This window comes from Coregonus lavaretus (assembly GCF_964263955.1).
Source record: "Coregonus lavaretus genome assembly, contig: HAP1_SCAFFOLD_1112, whole genome shotgun sequence".
NCBI lineage: Eukaryota > Metazoa > Chordata > Actinopteri > Salmoniformes > Salmonidae > Coregonus > Coregonus lavaretus.
In genome coordinates, this window is record NW_028158807.1 from 83,346 (window position 1) to 97,778 (window position 14,433).

General features: G+C 39.9%; 1 protein-coding gene across 1 annotated transcript; it reads right to left on the bottom strand.

Annotated features, from left to right (window-relative positions):
* Positions 1-3,433: 3,433 nt before the first annotated feature.
* LOC311123566 (intestinal mucin-like protein) lies at positions 3,434-9,301 on the bottom strand (the record flags this gene model as incomplete). The annotated part of the gene is made up of 10 exons (XM_084197808.1): positions 3,434-3,831; positions 4,018-4,138; positions 5,150-5,189; positions 5,427-5,555; positions 5,859-5,957; positions 6,069-6,191; positions 6,384-6,424; positions 8,239-8,407; positions 9,106-9,137; positions 9,229-9,301. The coding sequence occupies 10 exons, from the start codon at positions 9,299-9,301 to the stop codon at positions 3,651-3,653; spliced, it is 1,008 nt and encodes a 335-aa protein (XP_084053934.1). The 3' UTR covers positions 3,434-3,650.
* Positions 9,302-14,433: the final 5,132 nt, after the last annotated feature.

The following is a 14,433-nucleotide window of genomic DNA, read 5'->3' on the forward strand; positions in this document are numbered from 1 at the left end:
CCAGTTGTACGTTCTTCCTCCTACCCCCATAAGACCAAGCTTGATTAGCAACCCCTCATTCCACATCATATTGTACGCTTTCTCCACATAGACACAGACAGCCACAACCGTCTGCTAGTTCACCTGGGCCTTCCTGACCTCTGATTCTAAGCACAGTCTTGTGACACGCAGGAGACCTGGTTCGAACCCAGTCAGTCACAAGATGAAATAGATTAGAAAGGCTATCCTTAGAAGGGCTATGACAGGGATAATTGTGACACTCCCTTCTAACGCAGCCTGTGATCACCATAGAGGGGATCAGAAGGCACATCCATATTCCAGAGAGTCTTAGCTTTCAGGAATTGGGTTATCATAGCTTATAGCCAAAACGGTTCAAATGCTAGAGCCAAATTCATAGAAAGAAAATAAATTCAACATGCCACATTGGCTTCAGAAACTGCCAGAAGCTTCTGTCGACCACAGTGAGCATTTAATTCTACCTGCTCTCCTTTACCTTTCCTGGCTGGCAAAGTGCCAGGATGTTGTCTCTGGTTTTGAATGTGAATTTAGAGAACTGAATTTGAAAACTGAAATCTGAATGCATCTGAGATGTTGAATATATGAAACTTTGATAAACTTGAAATTATAGTTTGCAAACTTGATACACAGACAATGAATGCAATATCTACCATATTGAAAAAGAATATATAAATATTTAATTTGAATATTCAATTAAATTGAAATTGAATTTGAAAACTGAATGCAATATTCACTCAATTCAGTTTCAAATCATGAAATACAAGTTAAGGTTATGAATTCAATTTGTGTGTTACAAATTCAAAAAGATTACATTCAAATTCAATATCCTAATATAAATTCATAATTGGCCTCCCGAGTGGCGCAGCGGTCTAAGGCACTTTATCACAGTGCTATAGGCGTCACTACAGACCCGGGTTTGATCCCAGGCTGTGTCGCAGCTGGCCGCGACTGGGAGACCCATGAGGTGGCGCACAATTGGCCCAGCGTCGTCTAGGTTAGGGGAGGGTTTGGCTGGCCGGGATGTGCACAAACAATTTTTTAGTTTATTTAAAACTTTGCAAAATTATGGAATTCTAATACAATTTCTGTTGGCACTGAAACTGCTCCATATGCCTACCTTAATCACCCTTGATCCTGTATCTCTCTGGTCCTGGACCATTCTAACTGTCTTCTCTACCTAGATCCTGTATCTCCCTGGTCCTGGACCATTCTAACTGTCTTCTCTACCTTGATCCTGTATCTCCCTGGTCCTGGACCATTCTAACTGTCTTCTCTACCTAGATCCTGTATCTCCCTGGTCCTGGACCATTCTAACTGTCTTCTCTACCTTGATCCTGTATCTCCCTGGTCCTGGACCATTCTAACTGTCTTCTCTACCTAGATCCTGTATCTCCCTGGTCCTGGACCATTCTAACTGTCTTCTCTACCTTGATCCTGTATCTCCCTGGTCCTGGACCACCCTCACTGCCTCAGCATGACACCCTTCTCTCTACTGCCTGTTTCATTGCCTCATACCCACCATAGCCCACACTGTGAGCACCCACACACCTCCACCACACCTTATACTACCCTGCTTGGTCAGGCACGCCTCTCAACACCTTATACCTCCCTATCCCTCTGCTCCATGTCCTTTCAGAACACCAACAAGCTCCCATCGCTCTGATCCATGTCCTTACAGAACACCAACAAGCTCCCATCTCTCTGCTCCATGTCCTTACAGAATACCAACAAGCTCCCATCTCTCTGCTCCATGTCTTTACAGAACACCAACAAGCTCCCATCTCTCTGCTCCATGTCCTTACAGAATACCAACAAGCTCCCATCTCTCTGCTCCATGTCCTTACATAACACCAACAAGCTCCCATCTCTCTGCTCCATGTCCTTACAGAACACCAGCAAGCTCCCATCTCTCTGCTCCATGTCCTTACAGAACACCAACAAGCTCCCATCTCTCTGCTCCATGTCCTTACAGAACACCAGCAAGCTCCCATCTGTTAACACTTTAGCATCAACAACTTCCCAATCATATTTTTTATAAGACGTCAACCTAATTGGATTCATAGTTCCAACTCCCCTTAACTTCACAAACTTCAGAGTCAGTCAATCGAAACAGGACCAACAGCTCAGCTCACCGCTCTTAAATCAAATGTTCAACTGGCTGTAAACTTTCTCTCTAAAAATGCAATCTAAATGTCAATAAAGAAACAAATCTTTAGGTGATTATTAGCTACATTTTGAAATGACAGACACATTAATTGAGATATAATTGGCTAAACAAAAGGTAGATTGATGTTATTACTGTCAGTGAGTGGATCTCTGGAAATGACAGGTAGGTCGCCAGTTATTACTGTCAGTGAGCGGATCTCTGGAAATGACAGGTAGGTCGCCAGTTATTACTGTCAGTGAGTGGATCTCTGGAAATGACAGGTAGGTCGCCAGTTATTACTGTCAGTGAGTGGATCTCTGGAAATGACAGGTAGGTCGCCAGTTATTACTGTCAGTGAGTGGATCTCTGGAAATGACAGGTAGGTCGCCAGTTATTACTGTCAGTGAGTGGATCTCTGGAAATGACAGGTAGGTCGCCAGTTATTACTGTCAGTGAGTGGATCTCTGGAAATGACAGGTAGGTCGCCAGTTTGTTACATTCAATAACATCCGTATAGAAACACCTCATGGTAAGTCGCCAGTGAGTGACTGCATAAATATTGTGTACCCTAATTTTGTTTCTAATAATATACTGCCCACTGGGCACACACTGGTTAAATCAACGTAGTTTCCACGTCATTTCAATGAAATAACCCTGAACCAATGTTGAATAGATGTTGAATAGATGTTGAACCAATGTTGAATTGACGTCTGTGCCCAGTGGGTATGGTTCTTGTGACATTTTGACATCAATGTATTGGAATAGGTAATCAATGTTGCAGATTTCAGTGACTCATCTGTGATTGCTACATACATTTTTGGTCTTTTAAATTGATGAAACCCATTGATTCTTGAAGAATATAACTTATAAATGTCCAATGAGCTTAGTTCAACAGTAGCAGCCCATCAGAACCCCAAATATAACATTGCTTTATTCCATTGTTCGTAAACAACATCATTGTTAACAAACACTATATATCCTCAAAACATGGTTAAAACTATAATGTTGATATCATGGATGGTCAGTCCTTGCATCCATGGCTCTGTTTATGAGTTTGAAAGTGGTTAAATTCCTCCAGCCCCATCCTTCATCTTTTTGCCAAAACAGTGGCGGGGTACCTACTTTGTTATTGTTTGAGCCGCAGATTGCCCCTTTAATAGTAGCACTTATATAATGAATGTGTTCTTTATTAAATCATATCTGTACTTTTTACCTAGTCGCACATTGATGCACTAAACAATATGAAATAAAATGAGAAAGATAATGACTGCATGCTTCTTAATCAGTTTAATACATTTGAGAAAAAGTTAGACAACATGAATCATTTATATGATAGTGTAGAGAGAAAGGACATACAGTTCATGAAAGTAGCCTATATGATAATGAGTCAGACCCTATTGGTTCCCTATAGATAAAGGTATTTAATATTCCATGCAGTTAATGTAAATAGGAAAATTGATACGGCCATTTTAAAAGACTTCTGTGCCTAATCTTTGTGGTTCTTCTTGTCACACTCAGTTTCATGGCAGCCGCACTTATCAATGTAAATGTAGGAATGTATGAACTTCTTCCCGTTAGAGCAGACCATCTCCACCTCCCTCTCACTGGTAGACATCTCTTGACAGCAGGAGCAGGAGTGCATCAAGGTGTTTTTCTCTGCAGAGTACCTAGCAAACAGGACATACAAACAACACTGTTAGAAACAGTCCCAATTCATTCTGCAATAGGTCAACTCCCATTGAATTCTCACCCTTCAATCCAATTCCACCCGTACACATTTCTGCAAGACCCAAATGCATGTTGCGTTTGTTTCTGTGTGTGTGTGTGTGTGCTTATTTTGAGTTTCTACTCACATAGAAGACGTTCCACAGGATCCCCCGCAGGCTGCGATCTCCACGGGCACAGTAGATCTGCAGTTTTTCACCTCTAGGTAGGTGGTGGTGTTCTTCACATCACAGTGACTGATTGGAGTGCCTGGGGAGGGAGACAGAGTTAGGGAGGACATTTTAAAGAGGTGAGTTTCCCCCTTACTATGTAAAGTGCTTGGACTTTGAGCTACTTGAAAAAGTTGCCTGGTTTTAGCTATAACTGAACTCCTTGCCACGCCTTGTCATGCGTATTTGGCAATGAAACTGAGCACAAGGACTGGAATGTCCTCACAAAACAGGGTCTGGTTTTCTGGCTATGGAAATAGAACTACATCCAGTAGATTATTATATATTCCAGAACCATCAGACTCTCATCATATCTGCATTCAGTTTCATCTACAGTAACTCAACATTGATTTATTGTGTCATAAGAGGTTATGTTCACAAGAGGTTATGAACATAAAAGGTTATGTTCACAAGAGGTTATGTTCACAAGAGGTTATGTTCACAAGATGTTATGTTCACAAGAGGTTATGAACATAAAGAGGTTATGTTCACAAGAGGTTATGTTCACAAGAGGTTATGTTCACAAGAGGTTATGTTCACAAGAGGTTATGTTCACAAGAGGTTATGTTCACAAGAGGTTATGTTTACAAGAGGTTATGTTTACAAGAGGTTATGTTCACAAGAGGTTATGTTCACAAGAGGTTATGTTCACAAGAGGTTATGTTCACAAGAGGTTATGTTTACAAGAGGTTATGTTTACAAGAGGTTATGTTCACAAGAGGTTATGTTTACAAGAGGTTATGTTTACAAGAGGTTATGTTCACAAGAGGTTATGTTTACAAGAGGTTATGTTTACAAGAGGTTATGTTCACAAGAGGTTATGTTTACAAGAGGTTATGTTTACAAGAGGTTATGTTCACAAGAGGTTATGTTCACAAGAGGTTATGTTCACAAGAGGTTATGTTCACAAGAGGTTATGTTCATAAGAGGTTATGTTCACAAGAGGTTATGTTCACAAGAGGTTATAAGAGGTTATGTTCATAAGAGGTTATGTTCACAAGAGGTTATGAACATGAATATTTATAAATAAATCCGTTGTTTTGTTACTTACAGGATGTGCAACAGCCATTTGCATCAGTTTTCTCAGTTCCCTGTGATGTCAAAAAGAATAGTGTACAGTTAAATTTGGATATGACTAGTTACGGTCTATTGAGTTGGAGAACACAGTATAGATGTTATAATGGAAAACTATGATCAGATATGAAATGTTACTAGGGTGTAAATTCAATATAACCTACAAGTTACTATCCTATGAAGCAAACAGCATATTTAGATATAGTTACTTTACTTTAAAGAAACAAATTCAACCAGTTTTCTCATCTACTTACAGGGACACAGTCTTCTGGACTGAACACTGGGCATTCCAATTTGGTTTTCACAACGATGAACTGGTCGTTTCTCTTTGTGCAGTCATACTTCACACAGCGGTCACTAGGGGGCGACCAAAACTTCCCAAGCTGTCAGGTAGCAGGAAAGAAATGTTGGTAAGTTAATGCTGCACGTTATAAAAACTTAAATAAATAAGCGTTGCTAAATAATTTATAAGCTTTTCAGAAATAAGTACTTCATGGTTTGAAAATGTAAACAAGCATTACAATTCTTAAGCATTTAGACCTATAACATTTATGATGCATTTATAAACATTTGTAAGCACTTATAATAAGTTCTCATTAGTGACGTCATTCGTCCATTTGTGATATCACAAAGATACCTGATATTAATAATAATCTAAATTGGGTGAATTATCTCATCGCTGTCACCTGAATGATGTGAGATGTGGCGTTTGGTAGAGCTACAACACATTCCTTCTGGACACATGTTCCACAGCATTCCCCAGGTACGACTTCATACTCATAACCCTGGACGGGAATCAACAAGGTGGCATCATTAGCGGATGTCCTTCATATCAAACTGTATAGCCTACCATGTAAAATGTTAAACTGAGTTTGCCATTATCCCGAGTACAGTACCGTTTGGCAGGTGGTGGAACAGTCGATTTGGACACACTCAACAACATATAGCTCGGAGACTGGATCCTTTTTAGGGCCACACTTGCACTCCTCACAGATGCCGCTGGGAACAATTTCACCAAGCTGGAGAGTGCAAGCAAGAGTTAGTATCATGTGCTGTAGCAAAACATTAAGCTTGGGTCCTCAGTGGCTCTCAAGACGACTTAAAGGGGCAATCTGTGATTGGTACATCAATATTTAGGTATATTTTATAAAAAAATTACAGATGTTTTATTGTAATACTGCTCTGATATCAAAAGAAGTGTTACTGCTCACCGTGAATTCAGTATTATTGTGGACACAGACAGGTTTGGGCACTGAAAGAACACACAATAAAAGGGTCAGACAGTTGTTGATACGTGCACCATGTTACCACTATACACAGATGTTACATTACAGCGCGTGACATGGTCCAATGAGATGGTCCAATGACATGGTCCAATGACATGGTCCAATGACATGGTCCAATGAGATGGTCCAATGACATGGTCCAATGACATGGTCCAATGACATGGTCCAATGACATGGTTCAATGAGATGGTCCAATGAGATGGTTCAATGACATGGTCCAATGACATGGTCCAATGAGATGGTCCAATGAGATGGTCCAATGAGATGGTCCAATGAGATGGTCCAATGACATGGTCCAATGAGATGGTCCAATGAGATGGTCCAATGACATGGTCCAATGAGATGGTCCAATGAGATGGTCCAATGAGATGGTCCAATGAGATGGTCCAATGAGATGGTCCAATGACATGGTCCAATGAGATGGTCCAATGAGATGGTCCAATGACATGGTCCAATGAGATGGTCCAATGACATGGTCCAATGAGATGGTCCAATGAGATGGTCCAATGAGATGGTCCAATGAGATGGTCCAATGTGCCAGTAAATCAGCACAATCTACTTTTTGAGTTTTTTAAATTGCCGCCATCATGGAGCTAGAATTGTGATCATGTGTACTGTGCTAATGCTGATACAAAAACAGAGTAACGGAGAGCACTGTACAATACAACGAACTTAGCAAACAAGGCATTTGTGGTAAGTACATGGAGGCACTGTTTTTATGCACGTCAGCTATTAACCTTTCGGTCCCTCTTCAAATGACGTGCAGCTTACAGTATAAAGGCTTTATAAACACTACATCAATGTGTTACAAATCATCTGTAACCGTATGTCATGCTTTATAAAGGGTTCATAAACGTGGCATAACTGTATGACATAACCACCAATGTCAAATGTGACAAAGATGTGCTTTGTAAAGTGTGGCATAAGCACTGCTTAATAAAGGCTTTATAAATAATTAAATTGAGGCTTCACTAAGTATTTATTACACAGTCATCCATCTTGGTAGAGTATTGCAACACCAGGATAATGGGTTCGATTCCCGGGACCACCCATACGTAAAAATGTACTCATGCTTTGGATAAAAGCATATGCAAAATGATATATATTATATTTCACTAAAACATTTCTAGGATAGCCCAACCTATTTCCCTCTTGGGTAAACAGTCAATATTGGACCTGACCTCAACTTCTCCCAGAATGCTGTGCTGCAGGATGAGACACTCTAAAGTGTGGTCATGACAGCAGAACACATTGGTGAGGCCTTTCAAAATCTACTGTATTGTAATTGTAATATTGTAATGTTTACATTTTTTGCTTATTTCTGGGGGGTTTTCTCAAAATTTCAGTTTTCTTGGTTTTGTTTTTCCAATTTTTTGGGATTTCCCCCAGTTTTCTCTGATTTCCCCCAGTTTTCTCTGGTTTCCCCCAGTTTTTTTCACACTTTTAATGCTTAAACCACAATAGGGGATGACTTTTGAGGTGTGGTGTAGTTGGCCTTTAATTCAGTGACCCTGCCCTGCACTGTCTGGTTAGAGGGGTTTCTGTGGTGTAGTTGGCCTTTAATTCAGTGACCCTGCCCTGCACTGTCTGGTTAGAGGGGTTTCTGTGGTGTAGTAAGCCACATGTGATGTGATTCAGCCGCCAGTGGAATGGGGTGGAGTAAAAGGGCAGCATATGTCATATGCCAAACATTTAGCACCAACAGACCTGTACCCAGGTTACCTGGTAGTACGTTAAGGTGGCTCTACCTAGTCTAAACTGAAATACTGTCTCTACTCACCACATGTATTTATTTGACAGCAGTCCACTGTCTTGTTGACCAACACCTCACCGTACTTCTTACAGGTAACAACTTCTTGGTGCTGACATTTCACTGGTTCACACCGGACACTCAGTGTGTCAGCATTACACTCGCACTTCTGGCAGTTACTGTTCCAAGTCTCACCAAACTGTGTTGGGACAAAACAAAACATTGTTAGCAGAGACTTCAAAGTTATTAAGACGAGGACTGGCCACCCCTCAGAGCCTGGCTCCTCTCTTGGTTTTTTCCCCAGGTTCCTGCCTTCTAGGGAGTTTTGCCTCGCCACTGTGCTCCTGTCTCTGCATTGCTTACTGCTTGGGTATCTGTAAAGCCACTGTGCTCCTGTCTCTGCATTGCTTACTGCTTGGGTATCTGTAAAGCCACTGTGCTCCTGTCTCTGCATTGCTTACTGCTTGGGTATCTGTAAAGCCACTGTGCTCCTGTCTCTGCATTGCTTACTGCTTGGGTATCTGTAAAGCCACTGTGCTCCTGTCAATGCATTGCTTACTGCTTGGGTATCTGTAAAGCCACTGTGCTCCTGTCTCTGCATTGCTTACTGCTTGGGTATCTGTAAAGCACTCTGTGACTACTGCTGATGATAAAAATGCTTTATCAAATACATTTGATTGATTGATAATAACAATAGGGCTTCCAGCCCCTTCAGGGCTTGGACCACTAACAAGCCCCAATGAAAGTAGTAAACTGAAGAAAATAAGAAATGGGGTTCTATACAGAACCTTTTTGAGGGCCGTAATGTGAAGCGAGCCGTTGAACCATTTTCGGTTGTATATACTGTCGCACCATTTCTTCTGATGTACACCACAATGAATCGATCTACATTCTTACCTGTTTGGGATTCCCATCAGGTCCAGTGCATCCTTGAAGGGAAAACAAGATTTCAAGTCATACATGGTGGTACTTTGAGACACAATTAAACAATATATTCCTCAAACGGTGACACATCCTTACCACAGTCACGAACACAGGTGTCAGATAACGTGTTGAACAAGATGGTACCCTCGGGGCAGAAGCAGCCCTCCATGAATTTGTCACATACAATGTCACGGCTGTTTTGTTCTCCCTCACATGAATGCACATATTTGTCATTGTATCTATAATAAGGAAAAACAATGCGTTACAGACTAGGGAGAAAAACGGAATGGAAACCTTTAAGAATGCATGTACATTAGGTAGTGGTGTAAAATAATGAGATGGGAATGAGATGGATACCTTGAATTGCATGTTGGCTGGATAGTACGGCCACATGCCTTATACACTTTGGTTTTAGGGCAGATCAGCTCTGTAATATGGTCAAGATGGAATGAAAGACAAAACAGTAAGTAAACAGTTTGTAAATGCAGGTTGTCAAAATACAATTCGTTATGATAAATCATACAATTATTATAATTATTTAAAATCTTATTAACATCTTGTCTGCATCCCAAATGGGATCCTATTCCCTACATAGATCGCTACTTTTGGCAAGAGCCTGGTCTAAAGTAGTGCACTATGTAGGGAATACAATGCCATTTGGGACGCAGTCCTTATTTTATATGAAATTCCCTCCCTACCACATTTTCCATTAGTTGAGTTCCTCCAGTTGATACAGACTCCAGCTCCTGCACACATCACAGCGTAGGTTTCCAGGCTGGAGCAGCCGATTGTGATATTTGGCATGTGGCAGACATCGAACTTACAGGCCTTGAAGAAGTGTTGTGGTGGGATAACGTCATGGCATTGTTCAAAGACCCTTCCAAAATAAAGAACCCATTTAAGTTATTATATAGGCCTAACCCAAATGGGGCATATAACATGTCACGACAGATCACTTGGAAATATTGATTACTGTATGCCTTACAGGCTAAATTATTAGTGAAGCATCTATGTAGTGTTTATGAAGACTTCATGAATGCTCTATAAAACTTTGATATGGCATAAAAAGTCTGTAAGGTAAGTTTCATTATGAGTATGGTTATACTTTATGGAACAACAACCCATTACTGGAAAGTGTACAGACTTTTATGTATAGTGTCAAAACTAGCAACCTCAATCAGATTCACGTGTCTTTGTAATATCGCTGGCTCAGTGTGTTATTAGAAGGTCACATGTCTTACGGGCTAAGTATGATGTCACAGATTGTTGTCTTTCCTGACGGGCAGGTTGGAGGCGTAGGGGTGGGTGTGCTAGGTGGGATCGGTCTGGTAGGTAAGGTTTTGGTAGGTAAGGTATGTTTGGTTGATTGGGTAGTTGGGGTAGTTGGGGTAGGGGATTTCGGTTTACAATAGGGTTTTTTATCATCAGGAATCTGCCATTGATGAGCCATCCCAGGACATGATGGATCAATCTGTCCATTCGGTAATCTGCAATCGTTCTTCCTGATATTGTCACAGGTGCCTTTAAAAAGGTCAAATAAATATGGGAATGAGAAAGAAACAAAGGTTCTTTGATGTTAGAAACAGCCGCTCATAACTTTAAGCATACCTACAGTATCTTCTAATTGGTTACGCTATCATTGCAACTGTACAGTGAACTTTTTTAATGCCATGGAAATACAATAACATGCAACAAAATAACATCAAATCATATAATATAATAATATAATATGCCATTTAGCAGACGCTTTTATCCAAAGCGACTTACAGTCGTGCGTGCATACATTTTTTGTGTACAAATCATCGCCAATAAGGTTCCGTTTACTCACAGAGTACTACAAGCTGTTCTTCTGATTTATACTTAAAGTGTATATTGTCTACATCATGTCTGCATCCCAATGGGACCCTATCCCCTGGTTGAAAGGAGTGCATTGGGGAACAGTGGGCCATTTGGGATACAGCCAAAGCCTACATACTCACCACACTGTCCCTCTGTGTTGTTGAAGAATAGGGAGTTTGGCAGGGTTACACTGAACATAAGGGACTTAAACATCACTTGTGCTTTAATGGCAGGGATAGTCAACAGTAACTTTATCCCAGTGCTGGTGATCATGAGGTCTTCATTAGAAAAGGTCGGGAAGATCTGATTTCCATTGATGTACACCTTGTGAATGAGAAGGAAAAACACAACATAATTAATGACAATAGAGAACAGAATAACGTTACAACACAGTCGATAAGATATGAATGGTTTCCAGAACTAAATGAACTCACAATAAGAGGTGGTATTCTGTCAATTCATTTAATCTTTTGTCAATACAATGAAATTCTTTGAAATGTCCTGGGAATGTTTCGGTTACCTTGATGATGGTTTTTGAGTTAACGTGATGGCATCATCAAAGTGCTTAACCATTATGTAATGTTACTAAATTACTATTACTAACAAATGATATTTGTGGTAGTCGGCAGGATCAGATATGCCTATTAATCAATACCTCCACGTTACAAAAAGTAAATAATACAAAATATGAAGCTAGATTATTTTCAGTCTTAAAGTGGTATGAGAATATCTATCTCAAAGAATATCTATATCATAGAATATCTATATCAACGAATGTCTATATCAAAGTGCACTTTTTAAAAGTGTATAAGTGTTTTATAATTACCAAATTTTTTGTCGTGGTTGATCTCTCCGGAGTAAGAACGATTGTATAGGACTTGTAATGGACAATCAGAGACTGAGGGCAGGTCACGTGTCGAGACGGATCGCAGTTGTAGTTGTCGATGATGACACTGAAGTTATATCGAGGAACTATTTCTTTAATCAAAACGTAGGTGCAGTTTTCCTGGAAACTGTAATATTGCCCATCAAATGTGACGTAATGAGGGTCTCCCCATCCATAGCATATACCTGAGAGATGAAACAGAGAAACGGTACCAAATAGATAGATCACTCATCAATACAAGAGTTTAAAATCCTACTCCAGTCTCCTTTTCACCTCATTTAACACCTGATTTACTGAACACAACAGGTGGTCTAGGTATCCTCATGACATGGCACAAGCAAGAGGGGAGGCTGAAAACATCACAATGTCACCATCAGATCAGACCAGAGGTGCAACTTTCACTGGGGACGTTCTGATATTGCATTTTTGTACCCTCCAGTTATTTCATTGGAATGTGATACAAAACGAGGCAACAGTATGTTTTAGGACCATGCGGACGCCTCCGAGCGGTCGGGGAGGATGTTTGGAGTGTTTATCCAACTGGATAAAAAAGTATTAACTATTATTATTAATATTATTATTATTATTATTATTATTATTATTATTATTATTATTATTATTATTATTATTATTATCACTATTATTACTATTATTATTACTATTATTAGCATTATTATTACTATGATTATTATTGTTATCAATTATTGTCACTATTGTTATTACTATTATTATTATCATTGTTATTATTATTAGTATTATTAGTATTATCATTATTATATTATTATTATTACTATTACTATTATTATCATTATTATTATTATTATTATTATTATTATTATAACCCCCCCACACTTAAAAAACCAACTCCTTGATCAGACCAACTCCTTGAAGTTTGCAGTTGTGTCTAAAAAACACTATTTTGTTCAAAACACATTGTATTTGTTTACCCTTTAGTGTGTGTACTTCACTGTATTAATACTTGGGATATCGCTTTTCAACAGGAAAGTTCAAAAATCACTGCCGGACGTCTTTAAAACAAGTAAACTTGTAGTATGAAGTATTTGTAGAAGGAGATAAGATAATTAAAAATCATTATGTTTTGAACTTACATTCACATTCGTAGCGATAGCAGCAACCTGATTCGTCATTGACTTTCACTGGTGGATTTCCATTTTCACACACAGGCTGTTGTACAGACTCACAGACCACATGCGTTGTGGTAATTACACCCCTGTTGCACGTTTGAGTAGTGCAGTTGCCTGTTTTCCAAGTTTCACCATCCTAAAGTCGAAAAGGTATGTTTTAGTCCTCCACACACTACGTACTACACAACACTATGAACTGGGAAACACACTACGTACTACACAACACTATGAACTGGGAAACACACTACGTACTACACAACACTATGAACTGGGAAACACACTACGTACTACACAACACTATGAACTGGGAAACACACTACGTACTACACAACACTATGAACTGGGAAACACACTACGTACTACACAACACTATGAACTGAGAAACACACTACGTACTACACAACACTATGAACTGGGAAACACACTACGTACTACACAACACTATGAACTGGGAAACACACTACGTACTACACAACACTATGAACTGGGAAACACACTACGTACTACACAACACTATGAACTGGGAAACACACTACGTACTACACAACACTATGAACTGGGAAACACACTACGTACTACACAACACTATGAACTGGGAAACACAATTATTCTGTTGAAACTTTATTTCATTACCTTTCTTGGTGGATTGACATATTCACAGCCTCTGGAAGGTGTAGTCGGGGACATTCTAGATGTTGTAGAACGTGTAGCTTTTGTTGTAGTTGAGACAGTGCTGACTGTAGTTGAGACAGTGCTGACTGTAGTTGAGACAGTGCTGACTGTATTTGGGGTCGGAGATGGACATGGTCTGGCTTGTTTCTCAACAATACAACTTGAGTTACAGTAAGAGGTGAAGCACCAGCCTGCCCCGTCCGTCTCATTGTATATCAAGGAACCTAAACAAAAACATATTATTAGTAACAAATAGATATTAAATGAAGTGTATGAATGCATTATGTAGTCAGATTTGATCATTTTAATGAAGGAAGCTATCACTTACCAGCAGGGAAATATTGTTTTTTATATGTGCAAAAACATAATGTGGTAGGAGTTGGGGTTGGGGTAGTGGTAGGAGTTGGGGTTGGGGTAGTGGTAGGAGTTGTGGTTTGGATAGTGGTAGGAGTTGTGGTTTGGATAGTGGTAGGAGTTGGGGTTGGGGTAGTGGTAGGAGTTGTTGTTGGGGTAGGAGTTGTTGTTGGGGTAGTGGTAGGGGTTGTTGTTGGGGTAGTGGTAGGGGTTGTTGTTGGGGTAGTGGTAGGGGTTGTTGTTGGGGTTGTTGTGGTAGGAGTTGTTGTTGGGGTTGATGTAGTAGTTCCTTCTGTCTGTGTTGAGTTTTGATTTTGAGGTGCGGTTGCGAATGATGTGAATGTTTGTGCTGATTTTGTGATGACAGTGAATCCTGTTGTTGTGGTAGGGGCTTTGGTGGTGGCT